At 35.0% G+C, this 27,139-nt stretch overlaps 4 protein-coding genes across 5 annotated transcripts in view; 1 reads left to right on the top strand and 3 right to left on the bottom strand.

Moving 5' to 3' along the window:
- Nucleotides 1–1,021: 1,021 nt before the first annotated feature.
- LOC111461456 (heptahelical transmembrane protein ADIPOR1) lies at nucleotides 1,022–3,701 on the bottom strand. The gene is made up of 4 exons (XM_023104981.1): nucleotides 3,322–3,701; nucleotides 3,128–3,223; nucleotides 2,491–2,548; nucleotides 1,022–1,860 (listed from the first exon to the last, which is right to left on the bottom strand). Exons 1-4 carry the CDS (start codon nucleotides 3,534–3,536, stop codon nucleotides 1,156–1,158), a joined length of 1,074 nt encoding a protein of 357 aa, XP_022960749.1. The 5' UTR covers nucleotides 3,537–3,701; the 3' UTR covers nucleotides 1,022–1,155.
- A 1,984-nt stretch (nucleotides 3,702–5,685) lies between these two features.
- Nucleotides 5,686–13,115, bottom strand: LOC111461522 (probable sucrose-phosphate synthase 1). Its single transcript, XM_023105066.1, has 13 exons — nucleotides 12,698–13,115; nucleotides 12,514–12,603; nucleotides 11,788–12,029; nucleotides 11,348–11,411; nucleotides 10,536–11,234; nucleotides 9,992–10,108; nucleotides 9,721–9,852; nucleotides 9,446–9,622; nucleotides 8,787–8,840; nucleotides 8,638–8,700; nucleotides 7,614–8,531; nucleotides 7,311–7,438; nucleotides 5,686–6,241 (listed from the first exon to the last, which is right to left on the bottom strand). Exons 1-13 carry the CDS (start codon nucleotides 12,893–12,895, stop codon nucleotides 5,962–5,964), a joined length of 3,162 nt encoding a protein of 1,053 aa, XP_022960834.1. The 5' UTR covers nucleotides 12,896–13,115; the 3' UTR covers nucleotides 5,686–5,961.
- Nucleotides 13,116–17,435: 4,320 nt separating this feature from the next.
- Nucleotides 17,436–22,871, top strand: LOC111461507 (calmodulin-binding receptor-like cytoplasmic kinase 3). 2 transcript variants are annotated; one of them, XM_023105047.1, is made up of 9 exons: nucleotides 17,436–17,691; nucleotides 17,806–17,900; nucleotides 18,033–18,485; nucleotides 18,821–19,069; nucleotides 19,318–19,580; nucleotides 20,701–20,866; nucleotides 20,962–21,051; nucleotides 21,916–22,214; nucleotides 22,432–22,653. In XM_023105047.1, the coding sequence occupies exons 3-9, from the start codon at nucleotides 18,203–18,205 to the stop codon at nucleotides 22,651–22,653; spliced, it is 1,572 nt and encodes a 523-aa protein (XP_022960815.1). In that variant the 5' UTR covers nucleotides 17,436–17,691; nucleotides 17,806–17,900; nucleotides 18,033–18,202. The 2 variants fall into 2 exon arrangements, with proteins under 2 accessions (XP_022960815.1, XP_022960816.1); XM_023105048.1 differs by having other exon boundaries at nucleotides 17,437–17,691; nucleotides 17,806–18,485; nucleotides 22,432–22,871.
- A 219-nt stretch (nucleotides 22,872–23,090) lies between these two features.
- LOC111461508 (bifunctional purple acid phosphatase 26-like) overlaps nucleotides 23,091–27,139 on the bottom strand; it is a 7,927-nt gene continuing 3,878 nt past the window's right edge. The window contains exons 5-10 of the mRNA XM_023105050.1: nucleotides 26,510–26,736; nucleotides 25,830–25,968; nucleotides 24,747–24,967; nucleotides 23,937–24,055; nucleotides 23,678–23,839; nucleotides 23,091–23,383 (exon numbers count right to left, since the gene is read on the bottom strand). Of these exons, the coding sequence (XP_022960818.1) occupies nucleotides 23,311–23,383; nucleotides 23,678–23,839; nucleotides 23,937–24,055; nucleotides 24,747–24,967; nucleotides 25,830–25,968; nucleotides 26,510–26,736 (941 nt within the window). The 3' untranslated portion in view covers nucleotides 23,091–23,310. The remainder of the gene's footprint in view (nucleotides 23,384–23,677; nucleotides 23,840–23,936; nucleotides 24,056–24,746; nucleotides 24,968–25,829; nucleotides 25,969–26,509; nucleotides 26,737–27,139) is intronic.

Here is a 27,139-nt window from a genome sequence, read left to right as displayed (position 1 = left end):
ATGGCTCATCGTTTTGTGCAGACAACCATGAAAGCCATGAATTCTCCCATTTCTTCGGGTACATTCCGTCTAGGATTTAGGGTTTAAGTACCAATGGACATGGACGATATTAAATACAAGTTGAGAATGGATGGAGTGTAGGAAACTTTAAGATTGCGGATTTAATTCAAGGATTCCTCTGCAAGGTTCGTCTACGGAGGGTGAGTCAAGGGCTAAGATTAGGTTGAAAGACGTAGTCAATTGGACAATAGGTGAATATTCTTGTACTACCCATTATTGGTCCTGAGGGACGGAGGAGGCTAGGTTAGCCGAAAGATGGTTATCGGTTCAAGGATGCAAGGTGCTCCTGTTTTTTCAGGGTAATAAGATGTGGAGAAAATACCTCGAGCCACTGTTTTTTTAGGGTAATAAGATGCAGAGAAAATACCTCGAGCCACTGTTTTTTCAGGGCAATAAGATGCAGAGAAAATACCTCGAGCCAATATTTGAGTACCAGACGCTACGCGCTAAAGAAACCCATGTCATACTTCTAGGAAAAGCTCGAACGATGTTCAATAAAAGAGTACCAATACTCAAAACCGACACATTCTCGTTCTTTCTATCATCTTTTGGTTTACCCTAATGGGTCTATTTATTATCTTACCCCCGTGCAAGTGTGTAGGTAGAGGATACCTAGAGGTACGAGACAACTCTATCTGAACTCGGCAAAATAGCCCCGTAACTTCGGGAGAAAGGGTGCCTCCTCACAAAGGAGGTCGCAGTGACGAGGACCGGGAGACTGTTTACCAAAAACACAGGTCTCCGCAAAGTCATAAAGACCATGTATGGAGGTTGACGCCAGCCTAATGCTAGAAGGTCAAGGAAGTTGGTAAACAAGTCAAACTCGATCTAAAAAGGTCAACATGAAGTCAATGGGTTAAATTCAATTTTTTTTTTTAATTTTTTTATTAGTTCATTCCAATCCAAGTAAAATATTTGTGTTTATATAAAGGAAAACAGAAATAGACGAACCCTCTTGCTGAGAAAAAAAAAGAAATTGCTGATGAATAAATAAATTAAGAAGAAAAAAAAATACAATTTTTTAAATTAAGCGTTTAATTTCCAAATTAAATAGGCTAAACAATTGGGTTTGCAGTTTGATTTGTGTTTTTCCTTTCACAACGTCAAATTTTCGCACCCAAAATTCTGACGCCACTCCAACAAAACAATGGTGGCACCGTAATGGGCCAAAGCTCCAAAAACCACCAAAACATGAAACAACTGGTGGCTATGTCCGGCCAGATCGAACCGGCCCGGAAGCCACCGCTCCGGAATCCGGCTCACGTAAAACCCGGTTCCAGTGAGATAAAACAGAGCCATCGCCGCTTCATAAGCCAGAGTGATATTCCGGCGAGGATTACCCCAATTCACGACGGCGGAATGAATCGCGGGAACAATACCGAAGAGACCCATGGAGACGAAGAGAAGAGCTCTATAGGACCGGAATTTGCTGGCGGAAAGCGCCGGGGAGAGCAGAGTAAGGATGGTGAAGATGCCCATGATGGTGATTCCGGCGAGATAGACGAATTGCCAGAGGGGATCGCATTGAAAGATGTAGTAAATTGGGGGGAAAAAGGAGGTGATGATCATGACCGCGATTCCGATGTAGTCGATTCTGAGTAAGAGGAGATTTAGAGGGTGAGAATGGCAAGAAAAGAGATGGCAAATGCTGCTCGAGAGAAGGCAGAACATTGAGCCGCCTAAGAACACGAAGAACGGCCACCGTTCTGTGCTCGATCCGTTGGTTACCAAACTGATGTTGCCGCCGCCTTCGTATGGGTGGACGCTTCCCACCAATTCCATCAGTTCTGTTGCTGTGGTCTGCATGACACACAGCTATTAATGTTTTTTATTAAAAAATTAGATGAAACTTTAGGACAAAATTCAAAAACTTACACATATTTTGCTAACCAATTTGTTTTTATTTTATAAAAATTGTGTTTATTTTCTCCACATTTCATTATAATAACAAAAATTTTAAAACTAAAGATGAAAATCATTGGAAAAAACGATGAAAAACAAACCGGACGTTAAGAATCAGACTCTCCACGCTAGTATGATACTGTGGTTTTGCTTTGACATTCCCCAAAAGGCTTCATACCAAGATAGTATTCCTTACTTATATAGCCAATGTGAGATTCACTTTTCAATAATCCTCGAACCAAGATTATAAGAAGGAAAAAAAAGTTCAATAATTAAGAAACGAGAATTATTATTTTAGTTTTCAAACTTGGTATGATTTTTTAAAATATTAATAAAATTATATAATAGAAGAAAAAACTCATGATCCATGGGCGGTATTAGCTACTATTTTTTAAACAAAGTTAAAAATTGCATATTGACTATTGATATTTTAAGTAGATATCGACTACTCCTTGTATGAAAATTAATGTTGAACTAACAAAATTCTATAAATTAATGCATGAAGAAAGGGTTATAAGGTGTTCTTACTCCAATGAAATCTTTAGAAACATAGGAAATGTTTGAACAGAAAGATGTGAGCATAGACCTGCATCAAAATGGGGAATTCATTGCATAAGATTAAATACATATATGCTTAATTTAATGAAACATGTCAACTTAAACATGTCTTATAAAAATTTAAATGGAACAATTTTTTTTGTTTTTGTTTTTTTTTGCAAGAATTTACAAATTTAGTGTTGAGCAGATTAACATGCGTTTTACCGGGTAAAATATGTTCAAATCGACATATTTTTCTTAAAAATCAAATTTGAATTATCGAAGAAAGAAGTATTTGTGAATGATAAACTAATTGAAGTTTGCTGTTGCTTGTAATGAACTATAAAAGTCCTAATTCATCCTCTAACCAAGAACTGCAATGGATGCTTATGAGTTCATTCTTTTTCCTCCGAAGCCGAGATTAATTGTTTCGTGTTCTTAATCTTAACTACTACCGATTCGAAGAAACAACAAATCCAGCGATTAAACTAAATCAGAGAATAAATTTTCACTATCAGAAGCCAAAAATCAAAAGAGAGAAAGCAGTTCAGGCGAAAATTTCCCCAAATTAAAATCGCCATTTCTAACTACGAACGGAATTCGAAGAAGTTTCAAGCACAGAACGAACCTGGAAAAGAACCCGAACAGATCCGCCATTTGAGGCACTTCTTCCATCAGATTCGCCAAACACAATCCCAAGAACAAAACAAATCCAATCAAATGCCTGAAAATTTCAAAAAAAAACACACACATCATCACAACGCACAAATCAAAATCCAGAACATCACCAAATCGAAGAACAACGCTAAGTCGAGGCCTCACGTCCAAACATTTAGGGTTTCATTATGCCATTGGAAGACACTAAGAAGTGCTCGCTTGAGAGGCCATTCAGCTCTATAATAATGAAGAATAAACTCATTATCTTTCATATACTCAGGCAACTCCTTAAACGAAACCAACCGACAATCCTCTCCGATTTCATCGCAGCAGCTTTGCTTCTCTCTGGTTCCCTTCCGCCTCTGATTTGTCTCCTCCATCTTAGCTCTCTTCCGATCTTCTCCCGTACAGATCCTTCTCGGAACAACAAATTTGAAGAATCTCTTCCAAAATTTTCCAAATACTTATACAAGACAACAATTTCGCTTTACTTAAAGCCTTACTTATATAGACAAATTTATTTTTCTTTAAGCATTATTCAAAAAAAAAAAAAAAAAAAAATCGTCTCAATATCTTGCTTTCTACATGCGTTATTTAATGCAGTTTGTGTGATACACAACCACACCAACTACTTTATTTAATCTCTCTCTTTCTCTCTCTCCATGCAGGTGCAGCTAACTTCAAGATCTTAAAATTTTCTCTCTCTTAATTTTTATTTTAATTTTTTTAAATTATTAATTAATAATAATAATAATTATTATTATTGGTATGAAAGATGGGTTGGCTGGTGCAATATTTTGGCCACCTATCATAGCAATATTAAAATTTTGACCTTTGGTTTGGTCACTTACCTTTAAAATTATAAATAAATAAAAAATTATATATCAATTTTTCAAAAATAGTAATTATTGGAAGGAACCTGTCTCGAAAAAAGTTTCAATGTTAACAGTATGAAATTTGACTCCAAAATGACCCGAAAATGAAAGTGTTTAAGTTTCGTATTTTAACCCACTATGTGTGTTAAATTCATCAATCTTGAGCGTTCCTTACAGTTTCATTGAATAATATTGAAAGAAACTTATTTTTTTTTTTCACGTAATTGAGGGTCTTCACTACAAAGTTGAAGTTGTGAGGTTTTATAAACACGAGTATGTATTTATTTATTTTTTTATTTTAAGTTTATGACAATCTTAAGTGGAAAATATTTCCAATAGAAATAAAAATTAAGTATGGCAATTAATTAGAATCGAAGGAAGGGAACTAGCTGAGCTAATTATCTTGACTTAGACAAATATTAATTATTATAAATGTAGGTGGGTCGGTTAATGAATTGGATTAAATTGAATTGAGATATTTTTTTAGATCACATGTAATTGTTCAAGTTGAAAACTGTGTTTAACTCGACTTATCTTTATTAAACTATGTGCTTAATCTAACTTATCCATTATAAGGTTGGTTCGAGTTGTTCGAGTTATTTATTTATTTCATTATATTAAGATTAGATTACCTAAGAAATACATCATTTTTAAAAATGGTGGAAAAATAAATAAGTGAAAATATATTATGTAGTACGAGCCACGTGGGCCAATACAAACTGTTAAAAAACTTGGTTGTCCGTTTATTTATGAGCCAAGTGGGCCAATTCAATTTTTACATGTGTTTCCAGCAACACTATCCCAGACGGAGTGGTAAGAAAGATAGTTCATACTCTATAACTTCTAACTTCTCGATCAATATATATATATATATTAATAAATCGAATTATACTTAAAATTTATAACATAAAAAGTCACAAACTTGCTAAAATAAGCACAATTTAACGACAATTTTTTTTAGTTCATTGGGTTAGAGTTTTGGGTTGAGTAAATGAATGAAATTGGTAATTATTTTAATGAAAGAAAATAGGGAATGAAAATGAAGGGAATTAAATGTGTAAATGAAGGGTAGTTGGAGGGTGAAGGGTAAAGTATTTAGGTCATAAAACTCGGCCATTTTTTTATTTTCCAATTGGTCTTCGTTTGGTAGCGCCACTCCCAACTCCTAACTCTCAACCCTTTGAAAAATAAATCCGAGGTTGAGAGGACAGGTGGCCGACCACTACAGGACAATTAATTATCCACCTATTTTCGCTTTCTTTTATCCTCAAACACACTTCAAAACCTAACCTCAATCTTCGCTAATTGACCTTCTTATTTCCCACAAGTTTTATCTTTTATCCTTCTAAGGAAGATCCAAGAAATCTTCTTTTTCCCTTCCAGAAGCCTCTTTAATAGTCGTGAGACCGATTAAGAAAGATAACTCTAGAATAGTCCGTCGATTACGTTTTAATTCTTGTAGAATACAAGAGAGAAAACAATTTTAGAGACGACTCTCACACTAGTATGATATTGTCTACTTTGAGCATAAACTCACGTGACTTTGTTTTTTATTTCTCCAAAAGGTCTATATCATTTTGTTGTATAGATGGTGATGTTGTTAAATAAGAATAGTACAAAGGAATCTACATAATATGAAGTGGGTACCATAAACTTACCCCAACAAAGAGAATTTCATTCATTTTTTACAGTATCAAGTTTAGAGTATTATTCTCTGAGGTGTTTGCCAGTTACCATGAAAACAACAAAAGCTAGAAGATGCTGAAAGGACAAAACACACAAAAGCTGCACAAAACTGAGATTTAGCTTACCTTTTCATGCCCACCAAAAGAAAGAGGCCAATGTGTTATTTCACCATTTTTGTTTTCGTTTTTCTTCCTAAAAAGCCATGAAGACAATTACAGAAACGTATGCAAGCATTGCAAAATTTCTACCCCTTGAGAAGGCCAATTGTCTCCAAGCAAGCTCGAATATCAGCACTGCTAGCCTCCTCAGAAGCTTGTGCAACATTTGCGGAGTCAACTGGAACGACGTCCGAAAGAGGGTAGCTTCTGTTGGCGTGGAGCTGGTTGATAGCACCGCTACAAACGCCCTTCAGAACCACACTTTTGTGCAATCCACCAAGCAACCCTTCATAATCTGTGTCCCCTATCTCTCCAACAAACACAACCATTTTTGACAGCTCCGTGCCCCATCGAACATAAAGATACCTGCCACCATTGCATCGCAAGGGGAGAAAGTTCTAGTAAATTTCATAGAATCAAATCCCTATGAAGAGTTATTTAGGTTGTTGGACTCCACATCGTCAAATTAATTGGAGTAGTACCCATTTCTACCATAATATAGGAAAGTTTCTCCATGGTAAGACCCTCAAAACTAGAGAAAAAGGTCATGGCCGTTTGATAGTTTATTTAAGTTCCTAGACATTTAAATTGCTGTTTTCCAGTCAGCTTTCTCACTGGTTTTATGGTTCAAGATATAAAGGTTAAGATGTCAAGGGAAAATTCACAAACGCACTCCCCATTCTCAAGGTCTTGCCAGCAGGAGATTGCCTTTTTAGATGGATAATATTTTCGTCCTAAAAGTTGAAGGAGAAAACTTCGAGGAAGAGGTCTAAAACCTATACATTTATGCCCTGCCCCATGCCAAAATTGGTGGACAATAGCTTACCGAGACAACTCAGCACACACTGTCATCTTCTGAATCAGTCAACGTTAGGTCTCTCTCATAAATCAAACTACCTCCTCAAAACCTGGTTGGTTAGAATTCGGTAGTCTTCATTTATACTTGATAGTTAAAATATCAAATCATATTTCAAAGAAATAGACAACTTTGAAACAGGCTGGTTGAGACTCGAGAGCTTGTTTAGTATTTAAGCGTTAACAATTAATTCTAAGAATTGTGTTTCTGTGGCATATAAAATGTTGACAGTTATTCTATAAGGTTAACATACATAATTTATTATAATTTTTTTTTAAGAGAGAGAGAGAGAGAGACTAATTCTACTTTATTTCAAATAATTCGGTAACTAGTGAGATTTTATATTTTAAAAAAAAACTAGAAAAAATAACTTCTTGCTAACGAAATATACTTTCAATATGCTTTCTTTATCCTAGAAACAAATAATTTTTAAAAATAACTTCCAAACAGCTTATTGGTGCCAAAGAGTTGTAGTTTCTCAAGGATTTACTACATGCCATGATCTTCCAATATCCATGGTTATACTGAGAGAGAGATAGTAAGAAAATACACAAGAGAATGCACCAAAAGTAATAGTACCTGAGCGCCTGGGAACGGGATGCCAGTACTGGAATTACATTTAGCCTGGTGCCATTCTGACAATAAACAACATGACAACGCAGAGCTTGAATTCTCAACGATTTTCTGAGTTCCTTAACTGCTGGGATCTGCACAAAAGCAAAGGAAATTCTTGACTTATGAACTCCTGAGACATGCAATCAACAAACGATGCCCTCTACAATGAGATGCATAGTTTAGGAATACTAAAAATTCACCAACAAGATAACCTTTTTCCACAATAAAAAAAACTGATCAACTTCATCACTAAAAGTTGAAAATTACCACTTCAGGCTTCCGAACATTGAAAGTGTAACAATAATTTGTTGAAAGTTGCTCAGCTGCAGTTACAAGTTTTTCCTCGGTATTAGCGCTCCTATCAGAAACTGAAGCAGCCCATTTAACTAGAGTTTTCCTTAATCCTTCTCCACCCCATCGATATTCAATGTGTGAATGGTAATAGAAGTCAACCACAAAGGGATCATCTTCCAAATTTGTGGATGAATAGTAAAGATCACTGCCACTGTTGCAAATGAAAGCATCAAAATCATTAGCACGGTAGCCCCCTGCGACCAGAAATGAATTCACTTCAGATATGGTCAGCGATGTAGAGAGAATAAACCCTATAGTGCCTTCACTCCTTTCCTTCTCCACTGCCCCAAACAACTTTCTTGTGGTATCAACGAGACCCGTAATAGTATCGCTATCCACCGCAATTACAAAGAGATGTTTCCTCCTCCTCAACGCCGGAAACTTGCCAGCATTTGCATTTTTATCAGCTTTTTCTGCAACTGATTTTCGTGTATCCCTTGAAACACCCTTTGACCAGTTCAATACAGCATTCTCTAATTTAGTTGTTCTATCTTCGAGAGATCTATCAGTTCCACCACTCTTCTCTCCATCTAATGAAAACTTTAGGTTTAGAGAAATGTCTTGTATATCTCTCCACGAATCACCAGGTGAGCCTGATTCTGAGTTATCATCTTCATCTTCATTTCTTTGCCAATGTGGATATCTCGGTTTGCAACTAGCAATTTTTGATAGATATGTCTTACAATGCTCTGGCCATGAAAATAGGTGAATATTCTTCAAACCACTCTGCCGGCATCTAGCCCAAAGGTGCTTGTCTGCAACAAGCTTCAGAAGAGCATCAGCGATAGACTGTTGATCATGCGGATCAACAAGAAGACCGTTGTCAAGCACCTGCACAAACATTTTATTAACTTTAAAATATGTCAAGCATATGAAAATATACAAGCATGAGAATCAATGGTTGTAATCAAAATTTTATGGCTAAAAGCAGGCATACCCGATGTATATCAACAGGACCTCCATTTTTTGTAGCAACAATGGGTAAACCATGGGCTGCTGCCTATTAAACAAAAGTGTAGAATAGATAACTGGTTAATAAAATAAATACTTTTGTGAAATGAAAAGTAAGGAAATAATAGAAATCACCTCAATTAGAGTAAGTCCAAATGGCTCAATGAATGCTGGATTTATAAAAACGCCCTGCAAATCATAAATAAGGATAGCAACTTAAAGGATAGGTGTTCAATACAAAAGCGGGACGCCACAAGAATGTCCCAGGCATGAAGAGAACAAAGAAAGCCAAGAACGAACAAGAGAAGATATCCCAAAATGGGAAACGGATATTAATATAACCCACAGGCACTGGATGACGGTGCAAATTACAAAATATTAGCCACTGGCATTTAAAAAGCTTAATAAAGCACATACCATATTCCTCAGAGAACGACAGTCAATGTTTAGCGTGCAAAATATATTTTTTTTAAACCATGCTCCAAAATTCAAAGGGATTCACAATATCAAATTGAAAAAATGGACTTGAGGACCTCACAATGCAGTATGTATGTGCATGAAAGAAACTAGTTTAAAAGCAAACTATGCACCTACGAATTACTATGGCTAGAAAAGTTTATGAATTGGTTCTCATGAACTAGCTAGGTGCAGTGAATGTAAGAATTCTGAAGTTGTATATGAAGAAAACTACATAATTCACTAACCAGCAAGCTGTATTGAGAATAGATAAACATTGTAAACAGGACAAGAGAGAAAATGTACCGAATATTTATTCTTTGTGAACACATGAGTACCTTGGTTTTTGCAGCCAGACGATATATGTCAGGAACGTCAGATTGTTTGTGATGTTTAGGGTATGCCACTTGTCCATACAAATCATATTTGTCAATAAGCTTAAGCACTGAGAGAAGGACAGATGAGTTTGTGCCTGACATTTCATCAATTCCTTCTCTATTACCCATAATTAGTGTCTGCAATGTATGAAGAAAAGTCACAGATAATTATCATGGCGCAAACAGCGTCAAGAAGATTGCCTGATCAATTATAATCCTTAAAGGATTCCACGTACAAGGTTTGCAAGCTCCCTAAGTGGCCGACATTCTCCAAATGCTTTGACCAGAGTTGTGATATTCTTCTTTGGATCCGGTCTCGCAAGTGCAAGTATCATAGGTTTACGAGGATTAGTGAAGAAACGCATTATCTGCAAATGCCATAATATAGATCAAGATTATTAAAAAACTAGGGTTCATTATTGTGTGGAAGAGGAAATCTTCTAACAGCTAACAGTCCACGTCCACAATAACTTAAAGTAGATGCATAATAATAATAATAAACATAACCTCAAACCAGATAGGTGGATCTGGCAAAGCAGGATGATCCTCATTTCCTTCTGTCTCAACGTCCATATCACCTTCAGGAGGAACAATATGATGGAACTCCATTCCAGGGGGGATTATCTGCATAGGGGAAAGGAATATTTTGATATATTATATGAAAGGAAAGTAGTCAAGGGCCAAGCAAACAAGACAGCTGGTTAAACAATGTCAGACAGTTACCAAACAAGTTAGCCTGCATCAGGAACAGTCAGACAACACTACATAAAACCACAAAATGAAATTTGCGTACAATTAGATGGAACATTTTAGAATACGTGTACCTCCGAAGTAATAACTCAGACATTTGTTGATGAGAAAGGACTACGACTTGCCAAAATGACTCGACCAAATTAAACCACTATCAAATAAAGAATGGTAAACACTCTATATACATGGAAGTATCATCCAATTTGTTGATCTTATCGAACATTAATCGCGTCTGAAGGTCATATGCACTACATAGATGCAGAAAATTCAACATACAAGCATGTAGACATTTGTTACTTACCGCCATACGGGGCATGAACCTGCCATAACAACTCACATTACGCTTTATCCTAGCACGAAGTTTACGTTCCAGGATTGGATCAAACCCATCATATAATCTCCATTGCTCTTCAATTTCCTGTCTAGTGCTCGTTACAATTATTTCAGAGGCATCAAGGGCTAATTCTTCAGCTTCTATCCGGCGCATTATTTTGTATGTTATATTTATCTCATCCCTTGACAATCGAGCCTGTTTTAATAACTGCTCCAATTTATCCCGACCTAATGAGTGGCCAGTAAAAAGCATTGGAACATTTAAAGCACCAGAGAGCAGCGCTGCAGAATCCCCAGCATCAGCATAATGTCCATGGATTGCAACTGGCCAGACCGGATGTCCCCCACCAATCTGCTCACCAAGAACTTTAGACATCTGGATGACGTGGCTAAGTGCACCATCAACAAATTCAGGGATGTGCGGCCACAGAAGTTCTTTAGGAATATATTTATCTCTTGGACCAAATGGTATACGAATAATATAGGCACCACTGCTCTCGCCTATCTCACCTTCCAAGCCTTCTGAATTACATGGATTCAGCATTTCCGTAGGTTCTGCATAGCTCCAATCAACCTCTGGGGATGATACTTGTCTTGTGAGCAAATCTACCCGATACACTCCGGGCATTGATCCCAATGCCCTAGCAAGTTCTACCACATATTTAACCTAAACAAGATGGAGAAGTAGAAATCAATCAGTTATGCAATTCTATACATGAACGTAGAAAATGAGGTGTTATAGAAGTCAAGATTATAGAGACAGAATGAAACTAATATTACCTGACCACCAGTATCAGAATCACGGCCAAGCTCCATGTTATCTCCCCTTATCAGACCATGAAGACTGCATAGCATTGATCGCAAAAGTTAATGAAATGAGTAATAAATATGCAAGATCACAATATATATAAAATCATAGCATCACAAGAGATCCAATCAGAGGGTGGATTTAATGGTCTGGAAAAATTTAAAGAAATTAAATGACTACAGAAGGAATTTGCTATATCAGTTCAGAAATAGCCATACAAATCTCACAACCTAAACTTCAAAGGTAGTTGTAGTTATTAGGAAAAGGAGATTATATTCACCTTCGCTTCACTAAACTTGCATTTGATAAACAAGTGAACAGATATAACACATTGCAAGTTTGCAACAATAAAGGAAAATCATGACAAAAATCAGTACATTGAAAAGAAAGAAAAGTAAAGTTATGGTCGTGCCTCACTAAGACAATATACAGCTTTTTCCCCTTTTGCTGACTAGCCCACACCTCCATTGCATCAACGGAGTTGATTCTTGGCAAACGTGTCTTGGCGTTATCTCCTTGAACCAGTATATCACTGACTACATCTCCTTTCTCTCCCTCTGATAAATCTTCAGACATATCAGCCGTTGCTTCTCTTCGACCCTTTTCCCGTTCAAGACGACGCTTGGCCTTCCTTAGGGCTTCCTCTCCTTCAAGCTACAAAACCATAGATTTCATAACTACTAGTGTACGTATTATGCTTTCCAGTTTAACCATCACCTTTACAAAAAAGTTCGCGTTCACATAATTCAAATCTCAATTAACAGATATGCATTGTCTCCAGTTTCAAAGATAATAATAATAATAACAGTCTTAGTGATCAACAGCTTAGTTTTTAATATGCAAAAAGCTGCATGTTCTATCAGTTTTCTAGTGGCCCTGGTAATCTTAGCAAAATATAATCTAACATTTGCATGGTGGCGGACAGTACAGAATCACATACTTCATACCGAACAATCAAAGAACTCAAGAATGCTGCCAAAAGTAGGCCACAAATCTCAAACGGAGACAGAAGAGATAGCAAGATTCATACATAATTTTTTCGATCAAACAATCCAGTAATTCCTCAAGTAACTTATGTCGCATGCGAACTAGCCACATAATCTGCGATTATATTGATACAAAAAACAAGAAAACAAACCTGTTTCTTCTGACGAGCTAAGTTCCAAATCCTCCAGCACATATTCTCCAATCTAGTATTCCTCTCCTGAGGACTTCGGGTGGCTGCAGCCTTGAACACACAAACATAGCAAGCAACTCGAGTTCAGAGAAAGCAACGCCATAGTTCGATAAATCAGGCGAGAAATGAATAGATATCCGATTACCTTAACCCAAGAGCGATATAGATCACTTTCATCGAAGCCAGTGATGACCTCCTCAACAAAATACCGAGTAGGATTGAAGTGTCCCCTCTCTCGGAGAAGCAACGACGACGATTTCTTCGCAGACTTGGTTTTATCAATACCAGGCCCAACATCAAGAATTGCCTCCAAATAGCTATTAATCCAATCATTTCCAGCCATTATACTTGAAAGCCAAAACCTCGATTCTCTTCTCCGGCCTCTCCTCCCTCGATTCTCTGAGTTAACTCTCAGAGAACAGAAAGATTTGAGAAGAAGATGCGCGCCTCAGACGTTGAAAATTGGCAAACTCTGACAATCCAAGACTCAAAACCATGAAGAGATTCGGAATTGGGTGTCGTTTTCTTGCCCGGTGAGCGCGCTAAAAAAGCTCACCACTGTTTATCGCTATGCGTTTCACCATAAATACGCCTACTTTCCGTGAATTTCTACACGAATCTAAAAAAATACGCTCTAAATTACTTCACTCTCACCATTTTCTTCCTAAATTAAAATTTTATAATTATTTATTGAGCTAAAATTATAAATTGGATATTATATAATATAATATTTTAATTTTAGATATATATATATATATGGTCATTTAATAATTTCTAGCTTTTTATCTTAGGATTTCATGCCTTTTATTTATTATTTTTAAATATTTAAAAATAAATAAATTATTAGTTAATCAGAATGTAGTGTGCTGGCGAGTCACGTTTTATTTCGCTGGCTTTGATGGTTTTGGTGGTATATTCAGTAGAATTATTCCTTTTACCATATTTATTTACTTATTTTTATTTACTTATTTATTTATAAACAATTCCGTTTTACCAGATTTGCCACTCGTGAGTTGACAAAGCACGCCCGGTCCCACCTTCCCAATTTTACAATCTTTGCCCTTTTATTTATTTATTCAACAATTTCCAACGCCAAATATAATTATTAATTATTTTAAATTGTTTATTGAGCTATAAAAGCTAGTTTGTTCTATTATTTTTTTATTTTTTGTTTTTTTTGTTTAATCGTACGATGTGATTTGTATCTTGTTCGTTAAACTATGTTCGGATGTCAATTCAATTTACAAACTTTAAGAAATTTATAATATATTTGTTATTATTTTTAGTATAAAGTACGGGAATGGAGATTGAAATTATGTTAGATACAAAATAATAATAATAATAATAATAATAATAAAATTTTATGCCTAAAAGTCTAGAGAAACGACCCATATCTAGCACGACTTGCAATTGAATGTATGATTTAACCAACTTATGTGTTTGTCATTAGTAGGATGCATAGTGTAATATTGATAGAGTAGTCCTTTGGTACTCGCTGTAAGTTGTGGAATATAGCGCATACATAGATATGATGACTTCATTTTGTTGAATCTAATCTTTCGGAAAGCTCTTGGACCAAACGATCAGAGGTGTGGATAATGAGGTCACCTTCACAACCTTTTCCATTTGGTCCCTATGTTGTACTAAGGTAAGGGTGGTTCGCTTGAGTAGCTCAATTGCTTGTGATGTGCTATGGAACTTCTGATACGAATCACGATGTTCCAAATTGGCCTATTCTCAAGAAGATTAGTTGATGAATGTAATTTAGATTTCAAATTGAGACGTTTCTCTTAGAAATCCGAGCATCATATTTGTCATTTCTAAGTTTAAAGCAATTCGTGTGGTAGAATTGCATCTGAGTCATTTGATCAAGCCTTTATCAAATTCAATTTGTGGAGTGACTCAATTTAGAACAAGGTTTCCAAATCTTGCTTCTAGATCTTCGATCTAATTCTAGCCTTATCTCTTAATTGATCATAATTTTATATAAGGAGATGTTAATTACTTTGATTAAAGGGTTATTGCTTCAATAAAAGCTTGGATTTTTTTAATGAGGATTAGGGTTGCCTTATCAACCTCCACCGTGTCGGGGAATAGAGCAAGGCATAGTTAGATGTATAGGAGTCGACTCGACGTCCGCGACTTTTACTCAGCCATACGTCGCTTCAATCTAAGCACTAACTCAAGCAGAAGAGTATGTTGTACATAACACCACACTAGTGCAAAATCTCTGTGCATGTCGTTATGGCAAGTGATTCATCTTCGCGTTTGATCCGATGATAGGGTGCCTTTTAATGGTCGGGACAATTCTAGGGTACCTTTTAATATCTTTTCATTAACGTATAATATATGGTTTGCATTAAATTTTACACACATTAATCTATAGGGGTTGGATTTAATCTTAGCACCGACAATAAATGACACGTCATTATTTTATAATAGAAAAGTAGAATAAACCTCAGCCGTTGAAAAACCATCCAACTAAAATTGGACGCATATCATTTCAGTCAACAATCAAACTTTGACCATTATCTATTATAGACAGGTTTTGACTAAATATTGAATATTCTTTTTTATTTTTCTCTTTTGATATTTTATTCTGATAGTTATTTTTAATACACATCACACATCTTGACGTGGCACGTGTATGCCCACTCTTTTTTGTACGTGTAATCCCACGTATTTAATCCCTCTTTTTCTTAGGCATTATATTATTTTTAAAGTTTAAATTATTCAACTTAGCTTGCCTTAAGCGCATGCTTTGAATATGACAAAAAAATGCTTGGCTGGCTTCAGGCCACGTCAAAGCGATCACGTGTCATATCTGATTATTTTATACAAATATAAGGCTTACATTAAATTTTGAATTTATCTCAAATCTTATATACCACTTTTTTTTTAATTATTAAAAATACTAGAGTTTTAAAATATTTTTATCTTTATTAGGTTTAAAAAATAATTATTAAATTTTAAAAGTAGTATTAATACCCTTAATCTTGAAAAAAAAATTACCGTCAATATATTGACGAAAACTGTTAATCGTCTCTTGTAAATTATCTCCAAATTTTTTAATGTTATTTTTAAATCCAGCGAGTGTTTTTAAAATATATAATAATGTTTTTAATTTTAAAAAAAATGTAAAGGGAGGAGTATTTTTATTAATTTAAAAATAAAAACTATATATTTAAACACTTTCTGAAAGAAAAAAAATAAAAAAATAAAAAAATAAAAAAATAAAAGTGGGAGAATAGACTTTAACGCCTGTAAGAAAGGTGCGTACACGTGAGAAGGAAAAAGTGCATTTTCTCGAACGACCATTTTATCTAATCGATTGATTCAACGACAATTGATTTTTATTACAATCGAAACGTCGTTGTTGTTATAGTTGCATTTGTCATCAATCTACTTAATTTGATGCTCGATCTCAACACATCAAATTTTGTAGTCTTCTTATTTTGTTAGATAAAATGAACACGAAAACGAAAAATATATTACATTTATTTTTCTTCTTCTCGTTGTTTTTAATGAAAAAAAATCATAATCTATTTACGCTAAGCTCTTATGCAGCTCAATTGATGATAATAGCAGTCTAAGTACATGTTGGGCTTCTGACGCAAAATTAATACGGGCCCATTAAGTAAGCGAAGTCCGGCCCGTAAACTGATTTGTTGGGCTTTTCAGTGAAGTCTGGCCTGTTAGCTTATTTAAACCTTATTGTTGGTTTGGTTTTCTTTTTTTAATTTTAAATTTAATTGGTATTTTTTATTTATTAATTTAGCCTAAAAGATAATTTTGACTTAAAGAAAAAAATATATTTATTTTATTTTGAAATTAACTGACGGTGACATATTTTTTTAATTGCAACCGTGCATAATATTATACATTAAAGTTTTTATTATTATGTTATCAAAACACGACGTTAATATATAAAAAAATAAAATAAATAATATGATCACAATTTTTAAAATGAAAAAAATAATGAAAATACGATTCATATAATGCCACTAGAGTCTTCTTTAATGTTCATCATAAAGTCCAAAAGCGATGAATATGAGATAAGAGGAGGATATATTTGCAATTATTGTTTTAACATTATTGAGCACTGGCTGAGGTGGCGCATATTTGAAAATTAAAACTAAGGCATTAAAGAAAACTATTATAAAAATAAAATAATAAATAAAATATTTAATTAAAACCCATGGAATAACCAAACGGTTGGTTTTTCTCATTTCTCTGGAGCCCTCGAACAACGTACACTTATTTGTTCGATATTTGAGGATTCTATCAACATGACTAAGTTATAAACTCATGATCTTCCACTAAATTAATCCATGTGGGACTCATTCTCGCTCGGTTCAAATCATTGTCCCAATTTGATTTTTAAAATATTTATTTTGTCCACAAACTTTTAAAATATTTATTTCTTAGTTTATGAATTAAAAAAAATGTTAATGTTAATTTATATTTATTTTGATTTTATCAAATATTTTGAGCATGTGTAGTAAATGATTTCACAAGTGGATGTTAGATAAAAATATTAATATAGTGAGGAATAAAATAATATATATATATATATATTAAATTTACGGGTAGAGATTAAAATAATATTTAAATGAAAAAAAGTAATTTTAATTTCACCATTAATATTTTTAAGGGTGATTTTAAATAAATTTTAAAAATAAATTAAATTGCATAAAAGAAGAAAATATGGAGAATTAGTGATTAACCTTAGAAAAAATCTCAACCATCTGATCGGTTACAGCATCATAAGGCAACTTGGATTCTGGGCCGTTGATTAGTAATTTGGTAATAATCTTGTAGAATAATGCATGGAAATGGTGTTTTACGAGCAGTCAACTTTGTCCAACCCCATTCTCTTGCAAAATGTTGACTTTGACTTCGCATTGCACAACCAAGTTCAACTTTCTTCATCCCTTCCAAGCGGATTTCTCTCTCTTACCTTGCCTTCTCTCTCTCTCTCTACGATTCTTTGTTGTTTTCGTCGGCTACTGCCTTCGGAATCGTTGTTATCTACTCTATTGATTTGTTCGCCGGCGATGCATCTCTTGCTGCTGTTATTCTGATCGGAACTTGATTTGGGCGATTTGTGAAGCGAGTTTAGATCGTCTCCGAGTTCGAGTAAGTTTTGCTGCTGAAATTTAGCGTAATTTCGGGAATTACTTTGGAAAATTGTTGCTATTTGCGATATCGGATTTTTTTCCCCCTCTGATGAAGATGAACTGTTCGTTGAAGGAATTGGCTGAAATTTGATGGAATTTTGCTGGCAGTAAGAGAAATAAATGCTGTTTTGAGTTATAGTTGTGTAATCTTCCCCCTCTGAGAGCATGGTACAGTCGTGTAATCTTCTCATTGGATGCTGTTTTAAGTTATAGTTGCTGTATCGTTTGATTTTTTGACCTCGTGTTTGCCTTACGATTCTGTTGCTTCTTTTCGGTCATTTGATGAACTGGACATCATAGAAGTTGGCTCTGCACCTAGCGTGCTGGTGGATGACTGGACTCGCTAGTTGAATTTTCGACATAAACTGGCAGCGGTTTCTAGATATTTTTCACTTTCGGCTCAGCTTGATGATCGGGATGGAATAATTTGATTAAAACGTCTCACGCTTTCCAGTGTTTAGTGTTCAAAGATGGCTTTTCTTCTTGTTGTATCATGTGTAGTAGCTTCTATTACGGCCGTGTTGTTGGTGCAATCGCCATTAGTATTTGCTTCTGAGTTTATGATGGAATCTGGGGTTTCAAGTGCTAATCAGATTCCCTATTCAGTTTCGGATGGTTGTGAACGTTATTTCATGAATGGGATTCCTATGGATAAAAGTATGTTCTGTAAGCTGCTGCAGTTTTTGCATGGATATCCTCGCATATTTGAAGATTCTTGGGGAAGTGATGGTTGCCGTTGGGATAGTTCATTCTGTAAGTACTCTATATTTTGTTTTTCATTCTGTAAGTACTCTATATTTTGTTTTTCATTCTGTAAGTACTCTATATTTTGTTTTTCATTTTGAAACTTCGTCACTTTTTGTTAGGAATCACGGCTCTCTACAATGATATGATGTTGTCCATTTTGAGTATAAGCTCTCATGACTTTGCTTTTGGTTTTCCTAAAAGGCCTCGTACCAATGAAGATAATATTGCTTACTTATAAACCCGTGATCTAACAAATTTCATAATTCCTATTTGTCAACTTCATATGTGTTCCAGCTGATTTTACATGGTATTTATGTAATAGGAGTGTTACTTGTTTGCAGCTGGTATGAGAGTCAAAGCATCAAGAAAATTGTTAAAAGAAGAACGGAAGGAGGAAGACGCCAACGTTAAAGATGGTAAGTATCGTCATCGGAAAGCAAAAGAGGATCCGAAGTCTTTTGCAACCCCCCAAAACATTGGAATTGTAGTAACTGGAACCTTCGTTTTATGTTGTGGTGTCCTCTGTCCTTGTTTCTATCAAAAGAGGAGACGCACTGTTCAAAGAGCTTTAGATAAAGAACAACAATCAGGTGAGTTATTGGTTCTCCTGAATTCTTTTGCATTTCGTGATAATGAGGGGTATTGTTGCTTATGGATTCTGCATCACCCATGTCCCATCAAAGCCGTTGAAAGGTTAATTTGAGAGTGGCAACTCCATTAAGAAATTTTGTTTTCCACTAAAAATGGCCATTGCAGGGTTGTCGTTTAATTCTTCATTTGTGACATTTTATTCATTCTTCAATCCTTGAAGGGTTGAGTTATTAGTCCTTTCTTGCAGTTCATTTAGCCTCCACCATCGAAGTGATGAACTCTGCTCCTGAGAAGATTCTAGCTAGTCCACTTCGGGTACCACCTAGTCCTAGATATTCTCCATCTCCAAAATTTAAACGGCTTGGATCTGTTCGTCTTAACATGAGCCAAGTAGCTAAAGCAACTCAGGATTTCTCACCAGCTCTACGCATAGGTGAAGGAGGTTTTGGAACTGTCTACAAAGCTCGGCTAGAAGACGGGCACATAGTTGCCATAAAACGTGCAAAAAAGGCAAGTACCAACATTTTATGATGTTTTTTTTGTACTCTGTTAATATCTAATGGTAATGATAGTATATTGTAAAATCTCAAATTCTATGTATGTTAGTGTTCATGGATGAACCCAATGTCTCATACAGCAGCAGTAAGTGGGGCACATGTTGCACATCTAATCTGTTAATCTTAGCTTTCAAAACAACATCACTACAGGACGATATTATATATTTCCTATATAGCATCCAGTTAAGTGGTTAATAGGCATAAGTAGCCAGCCAAGCATGGTATAATTTAGGGTGACATATGAGTACTCTAAGGCATCTGGGGGATGCACCCTCCTATGGCATGACATTGTCCACTTTGAGCATAAGCTCTCATGACTTTGCTTTGAGCTTCTCCAAAAGGCCTCATTCCAATGGAGATAGTATTCCTCACTTATAAATCCATGATCTTCCATGTGGGACTCACTCCCAATAATAATCCTCAACTGGGACTATGGCAACCTAACAATAATAACGGTTTTTGGTTCTTTATCTTTTCCAAGTTGGGTTTCAAGTTGTAGTTGGACTGGAATCAAGAGGAATTTTGGGATTCTTGATGCTAATAAAATAATAGATCAATAGAAACACCGTATATTCTAAAATGTTAGTATTAATGGATTCTAAAAAGAAAAAAATGGTGGATCATTAGATCCTCTATTACCTCTATTGATTAAGGGTTAAAACGTTTGATCGTGGAGCCTATGCAATGCTATAGAGTTGTTGATCCTATCCTTTCCAAGTTCATATCAAGAGCAAAAAGGAAGACCCTTCTTCCAAGGAAGCTTAGTTAATAAATTATCCTCCAGAAACTTGAAATCATAAAACAAAATCAGTTTGACCTAAGTTCTTGTTGCTGGCGAGAAAGGGATCTCAGGGAAATCAGTTTAGGGGTATAATTTTTTTTTTCTCTTTTTAACCTTTGAAGTGTTAAACAAATAACAACAATTTAGTTTTGCCCTCATTTTAAATAAAATTTGAGGATAATTAGACCTTTTGACGTATAATATATTAGGGCTTGTATAATTTTAAAGATTATTACCTCTATAATATTTCATTGGGGATTAATATTGTATCTCTAACACAATTACTTTGCAGGAACTCTTCGAGAACTCACGAACTGACTTTGGCAGTGAAGTAGAATTACTGTCCAAAATTGATCATCGGAGTCTGGTTAAGCTGCTAGGTTATGTTGACCATGGAAATGAGCGCATCATCATTACGGAATATGTAGGAAACGGTACTCTTAGAGAACATTTGGATGGTAATGTTTCTACCCTATGGACGACTAAAAATTAAACTGTTGTTTAATGCTGATGGCTCCATCAAGGCTCATTGACTGCGCTTTTCTCCTTGTAGGTGTGCATGGGAAAGTATTGGATTTTAATCAGAGACTTGAAATTGCCATTGACATTGCTCATGGACTAACTTATCTCCATCTATATGCAGGTTAGAAACTCTTTTGTTGGTCAGCTTGTTCTGGAAATGTCAGTCATTTTTTTTTATATCAGGGAGGGCCAACTTTGAAACTGGACAAAAATTTCTAACGCAACATATCAATTTGATTGTGTATATAATTAGAATTTTTTTTTACTTTATTAAACTTGACATTTGGTGCTTATTTGCGACACTACATCCAAAATAATATTTATTTTTTAAAATTGATTTTGAGAGATGATTATCTAGGTTAAATTTTGTCGACCTTCAATCACTTTTGAAAATTCCTTGGAAAGAACCATTTTCTTTACATTCTTGAGTATTCCAGCTCATTTGTATGCATCTCGGCTATTTCATGAGACAACTATTTGATCTTATTATATTTAATTGACGAGACACTTTGGACATTAAATCTTAGGTAGATGATCTTCATGGCTCAAACTCATTTTCTCCAAGTCTTTTCTTATTCTTATTTGCCACTAGGTGAACTAATGGTGGTTCTTTGGCAAGAACAACATAGAAAATAACTTCTAAAGACTGTCATTCAACTTTGTGTTTAATGAACTTTTATCTAAAAGAATGTAGAATTGCTTCTGAAAAGCTGTTTCTAAACAGCCTTTTAACGTTTTTTTTTGTTTGTTTTCCTTTGTTTTGTTTGAATTAGTAAATTATTAAATATGACTGAACAATTATGAAATCTGATGCAACTCACTAGAATCTGTTCCAAAGGGTTGATTTATAATTATTAAATCAATTGATTGAATTTACATGGAACCAAATTTCCCTGCTCAGATTTCTTGAAGTATTGTTTGGGATGATGGTATTGGATCTTTTCTGCTTTCCAACCAGTTAATCTTTATTTCTTTGTTACAATAGAGAAGCAAATTATTCATAGAGATGTGAAATCTTCCAACATCCTTCTTACCGAAACCATGAGAGCAAAGGTGGCGGATTTTGGATTTGCAAGACTTGGCACATTGGGTAGTGAACAAACGCACATTTCAACTCAGGTGAAAGGAACAGTCGGTTACCTTGATCCGGACTATATGAAGACCTATCAACTTACCCCTAAGAGTGATGTCTACTCATTTGGGATTTTACTAGTAGAGATTCTAACAGGACGCCGTCCATTGGAAGTGAAGAAGCCTCCAGAGGAGCGGGTCACAATCAAATGGGTGAGTTTAAACATTCTAATCATTATCTTGGATGCTTCTGTCTGGATTAGATGGACAAGTTGAGTGTTCATTACGTTTTAGGATGCAAATTTCATATCTGATCACCATTCGGCATAAGAAGTTGGATAAATTTAGCAGATAGCATATAAACTTGGTTGTTTATGAATCATCTTGCCATTACTTGAATCTCTGAAGTTGCTTGTTGGGTATTTTGCAGGCTTTCAACAAGTATAGTGAAGACAAAATTCTGGAAACGTTAGATCCTTTAATGGAGGAAACTTTGGAGGCAGATATTGTCCTGAAAATGTTCGAGTTGGCGATCCAATGTGCAGCACCGGTTCGAGCGGACCGTCCAGATATGAAGTTAGTTGGGGAGCAGTTGTGGGCAATAAGAGCAGAATATATATCACAGAAGAAGGAAAAGGCAAGATTGCCTTAAAAATCCAGAGCTGATCAAGTACAAATAGTGTGAATTTCATTAATTTTAGAGTTTTTCTTCTTTCCTTCGTTTTCTCTTTCCCTCAGTTACCTTGTTTTTAACTTCAAATCCTTGTCTAGAATTGAAGTCGGTCAACGACCCTTGTACCATTATTGTATTAAAGAAAGTTTTTTTTTCTCCTTCCAATTTGATGGTAGAAGTTCGAGGTCTTGCTTTCATTGCCAAAGGAAGTTCAGAACTTTTCGAATGTAATTGAAATTTACATTTTAATTTTCTTCTATTTTTTAACTTCTTCAAAATTTAGGGGATAAATGAAACTTTCCAAAATCTAGAAATATAATTAAAACTTCGGTTATTATAATATGTTAATTTGAAGGAAAAATTATGTACTTATGCTAACCGATTGAGTTTCGAGTTATTAGTATCACACAGAATCGAACGCAAAATATTGGTAAGTTGCCTTGGAAGTATTATTAACAGCCACATGGCGTCGACTGTTCAATTCAAAAGCTGGCCTGCTAGAAATAACATATAAAAGTACAGACTTGAGCCATTAATAAACTGTTTGAGATCCATCCAAACAACATTCCCATGCGAATGAATCCATTTGAAAAGCCTGAGCTAACCATGACTGTAAGACAGAGGCATATTAATGTCTCAAGCGGTCATGTTCTCACGAATCACCATCTGAATATGTTTCTTTAGTTTTCTCCTTCGATGGTTATGAGCCCTGCATACACGAACATTTGGTAATGATCAATGGCAAATAATTACACACACGGACTGCATCAATGTTTATTGTTGATTTGTTTCGTTTAATATGGAATATAAGCTTGCTTTAATAGCATGCTTCTAGCATTAAGTTGTAATTCTAATTGATTGAAGCCCTTCTTATAAGGGTTTTTGTTTTTGACTCATTTTGAGTTGAGATTTCCTCCTCTAATCCTTCTCTTTGCTTGAATTTTCATTTAAAAAAGAAGAAAAAAAGAACAAAGGAATCATCATAACACAAAAGTACACTAACCAGTATTGATTGCGTAGTACGAATGCATCTGTTGCCACTTTTTTCCCATCATCATTTCGGTTCCAATGGTACAATGCATGAGTTCTATTTCTGATTTCCAAAGTTGAATGCCCATAGCTGGCTTCTCTAAATGCTGAGTATTCTGGTTGTGGATCTCTAAACCTGATACAGACGGACAGACCATAACACACGTTAAACAGATTGAATCTTAAATGTAAACTGATATCAACGAGCAAATTTAGTGAACGCTCCAATTTACCTTCCAGCAAGACCCTCCTGGTTACCGCCATCTCCAACTGTAATGTATATAGGAGCTGATTTGTCTGGTACGGTGTCATGGTAACCACTTGCATTGTAGTTTATACTTGAGATTCGATACTAAAATTAAGAAGGAAAAGAGGAAAATTAAAGTTTGGATCCAAATAGGGAGACAATTGGAATAGGAGAAAACGGTGTGTTTGTGACATGAACTTCACAGTGTACGCATTTATTTAAGTATACGAGAATGAAGATGAGGAGGAATATATATATGCAGACCACTCTATCTATCTGACAGAGAAGGAAGCGCTATATGATCTCTGAAATACTTGATTTGAAGATCACCAGTCAGACAGAATAAACCAGAATCTGTGCTTTTTGTGGAGTAAGAACTCAATAACTTGTTTCAAAAATTTCATCCTATACTGGCTAATGATTGAGGTTAGTTGATTATATTGTCTATGTATAATAATGTACATGCAGATTATGATACAGCATGCAATCTTACTTAAAATTTTACCTTCCAGATTCTGGCAACTATTGGATAATCTATTATAATATGTTTGATCAAAAGTATGGGAGTAAAACCTTGCCTGCCTAATGAATTTTGCTTGTTTATCAACTATACCATTTTGTGAATGTCAATTTCCAATAGCATCAAGATATGAGATATAAACGAGAAATTTGAATGACATTATAACAAAGCAACAAGGTAAACATGAGCATTTATTTAACAAAGTTGCACACCAGAAAGAAAATATCCCAATCTATGCATATCATCATACGGCACAAAAGGGAAACAGCAACATACCGATCGCTCATAAGCATGGACATGGCCAGCAAAGACAACATCAACTCTGTACGTCAAGAACCAACTTTCAAATACTGACTGGATGCTTTCACCCTCCTGGAAATGTGCTTCATTACTATTGTAGCATGGAACATGCATAAGAACAATCAACCATGGCGTCTTCTCCCGGTCAACCCTTTCCAACTCTTCACGAAGCCAGTGCCATTGAGGTGTGTACTTCACTAAAATAAATAATTATAAAGTTTCTAAGAGGGCAAAAATTTGAAAGTCGGCAGGCTTGAAAATTGACTAAAGAAAAACATAAGATATGATGGGATAATGGACATGAGCTCATTTTCTAAGTTCCTGTTTATGCGTTCAAATTAAGCTTGAAACTAAAATGTTAAATTTCTTTTGGTTTACTTTACGGCTAGACTGAACTACGCTACGCATACTGCAGTTACATGGAGGAAAATGGGGCTAATTCTCACGTTGCAATGTTTGAATTGATAATCTTTTTGGAGACATTGACCTTTCAAAATGCTAGGGAAGAACTGCAAATTTTGGCGCCAACATTCTTATTGCTTGGGAAATTCTTAAACTCGACAGCTCAATATAACTTAATCACATGTACTTGACATTTGACATATACTGATGGTCATGTCAACAATCAAAATTCGGTCAATGCAGTGAACAACTTTCTAGCACCAATTGAAGTTGCAATACCATCAGCATGCAATAGACACACAAAAGGAAGAGTTCTACAAACAGTTCTTCCAAAAATTTGACGCCCTGTGATGTTCTAACGTATCTTCCCAATTTCTCGAATATATGTTTAAATATAGTCATGTAAGGTACAATGATGGGGACCCAAACACCCCCACAACCAAAAAGAAAAAGAAGGAAAGAAAGGAAAGGAAAAGTTCATTAAAAATTCTCTCGATCTCCAACGCTGATAGCAATTAGTAATTAACATGCAAACCTAATGTTGATGTATAAATAAAAAGGCAATGAAAGGAATGAGAACTTCCTACATGAAAAGCAGAAACTACTAAAGAGCTTAACTAGTCGTGCAAAGCAAGAAAATGTATATTTAGTATTTACCAAATGGAGAGTAGGCAGATAACACTATAATATGAGCAGATGCCCGTCTGATTGCATACCAAAGAGGACTGCTGCTGTTGGATGCTAAATAAGGTGTCAGATATCGTTGAGTGTATGATTTGAAAGGCTCAACTTCATCCTAAAAATTAAAAATAAATAGGTAAGGAATCCTATCAAAGAAAAAAGCACGAGAAAATCACAATTAATTGACTCATACTTAATGAAGCTAATAAATATCAAATTATTCCAAGGTAAAAGCTGAGTGAACTTAGAGCATTTAGGAAATTTATATAACAAACATTTAGGAAATTATATAACAACATATGTTCTGATTTAGCAAGACAGAACATTTTTTTCCATTTTCCAGGCCAGTAAGTCAGAGGCAGATTCAGTATTTAAATTCAGAAGAGAATTTATTTACACAGAACATAAATACAATATTTACATGTCCACATAGAAGAATTATCTCGTTAAAAACATTTAAATGCGAAGAAAATGTGCAAATACATCAAACAAGGAAAGTATGGATAAATTATATAATTACAGAGTTAGAATTGAAATTATATTATTCAATGATTCAGTCTTCAAATGGTTTAACATGTTTACACATGTAGAAGAAGTAAAAAAAAAGTTTCAAAATTTTTACTATGTAGTAAAAAAAAAAGTTTCAAAATTTTTACCATGTAAGGCATGTACTCTATTTCATGATTTCCAGCAGACCAAATCCAAGGTTGATATGCTACACTTTGCTCCGCAAATCGACCCCATGTATCCCATCTTAGACCAACATCATTAAATTGATACCTATCAGCATAAGAAAGATCTCCAACAAACAATACTGTCTGCCCTCCACTCTTCATATAATGCTGAAGAGTAGAAAGAGAATTGAACGTCTGGCCCAGATCACCTAGAGCATAAAATAGCTATTTAGTACTGAAGCATGCGGACAGAATAAATGACCTTAATTCCACTAGATGCAAAAGTAGATTGAACTAGATATGAAACATACGAGGAAAAGAGAAACAGCACACTTGGTTAGTTTAACAAAAGATTTCTTTTTCTTTGGGGAGACTACAGAGGGGGATGGGGGCCAGGCACATGCCATATAATATATGAAAGTGATTTGAGAGGAGAAAGCACTGATTTTCTAAGCCACTATTGACATTAATTAATTCCATGATCAACCCCATTTATTAATTTAAAGGTAACTTTTTGTTTTGATTTATGATTTATCAATAACTTATCACATAAAACCATGAAAATAATTTGCAAAGGATAAGCGCCTATCAAAAAAAAAAAAAAAAAAAAAA

This window comes from Cucurbita moschata, unplaced genomic scaffold, assembly GCF_002738365.1.
Source record: "Cucurbita moschata cultivar Rifu unplaced genomic scaffold, Cmos_1.0 Cmo_Scf00025, whole genome shotgun sequence".
NCBI lineage: Eukaryota > Viridiplantae > Streptophyta > Magnoliopsida > Cucurbitales > Cucurbitaceae > Cucurbita > Cucurbita moschata.
The sequence above is the reverse complement of the archived record's forward strand: the minus strand, read 5'-3'. Positions and strand labels throughout refer to the sequence as shown.

What these genes read in the sequence shown, in the direction of transcription:
- LOC111461456 (XM_023104981.1), bottom strand. Translation starts at nt 3,536, where the DNA reads ATGGAGGAGACAAATCAGAGGCGGAAGGGAACCAGAGAGAAGCAAAGC. An exon ending in CTGTTCGGGTTCTTTTCCAG is followed by an intron (nt 2,549 to 3,127) that starts GTTCGTTCTGTG and finishes ATTTTGATGCAG; the next exon opens with GTCTATGCTCACATCTTTCT. An exon ending in TTTCTAAAGATTTCATTGGA is followed by an intron (nt 1,861 to 2,490) that starts GTAAGAACACCT and finishes TGTGTCATGCAG; the next exon opens with ACCACAGCAACAGAACTGAT.
- LOC111461507 (XM_023105048.1), top strand. Translation starts at nt 18,203, where the DNA reads ATGGCTTTTCTTCTTGTTGTATCATGTGTAGTAGCTTCTATTACGGCC. An exon ending in CCATAAAACGTGCAAAAAAG is followed by an intron (nt 19,581 to 20,700) that starts GCAAGTACCAAC and finishes ATTACTTTGCAG; the next exon opens with GAACTCTTCGAGAACTCACG. An exon ending in TTATCTCCATCTATATGCAG is followed by an intron (nt 21,052 to 21,915) that starts GTTAGAAACTCT and finishes TTGTTACAATAG; the next exon opens with AGAAGCAAATTATTCATAGA.
- LOC111461522 (XM_023105066.1), bottom strand. Translation starts at nt 12,895, where the DNA reads ATGGCTGGAAATGATTGGATTAATAGCTATTTGGAGGCAATTCTTGAT. An exon ending in ATTCTGATACTGGTGGTCAG is followed by an intron (nt 11,235 to 11,347) that starts GTAATATTAGTT and finishes CATCTTGTTTAG; the next exon opens with GTTAAATATGTGGTAGAACT. An exon ending in TCCCGTTCCCAGGCGCTCAG is followed by an intron (nt 6,242 to 7,310) that starts GTACTATTACTT and finishes CAATGGTGGCAG; the next exon opens with GTATCTTTATGTTCGATGGG.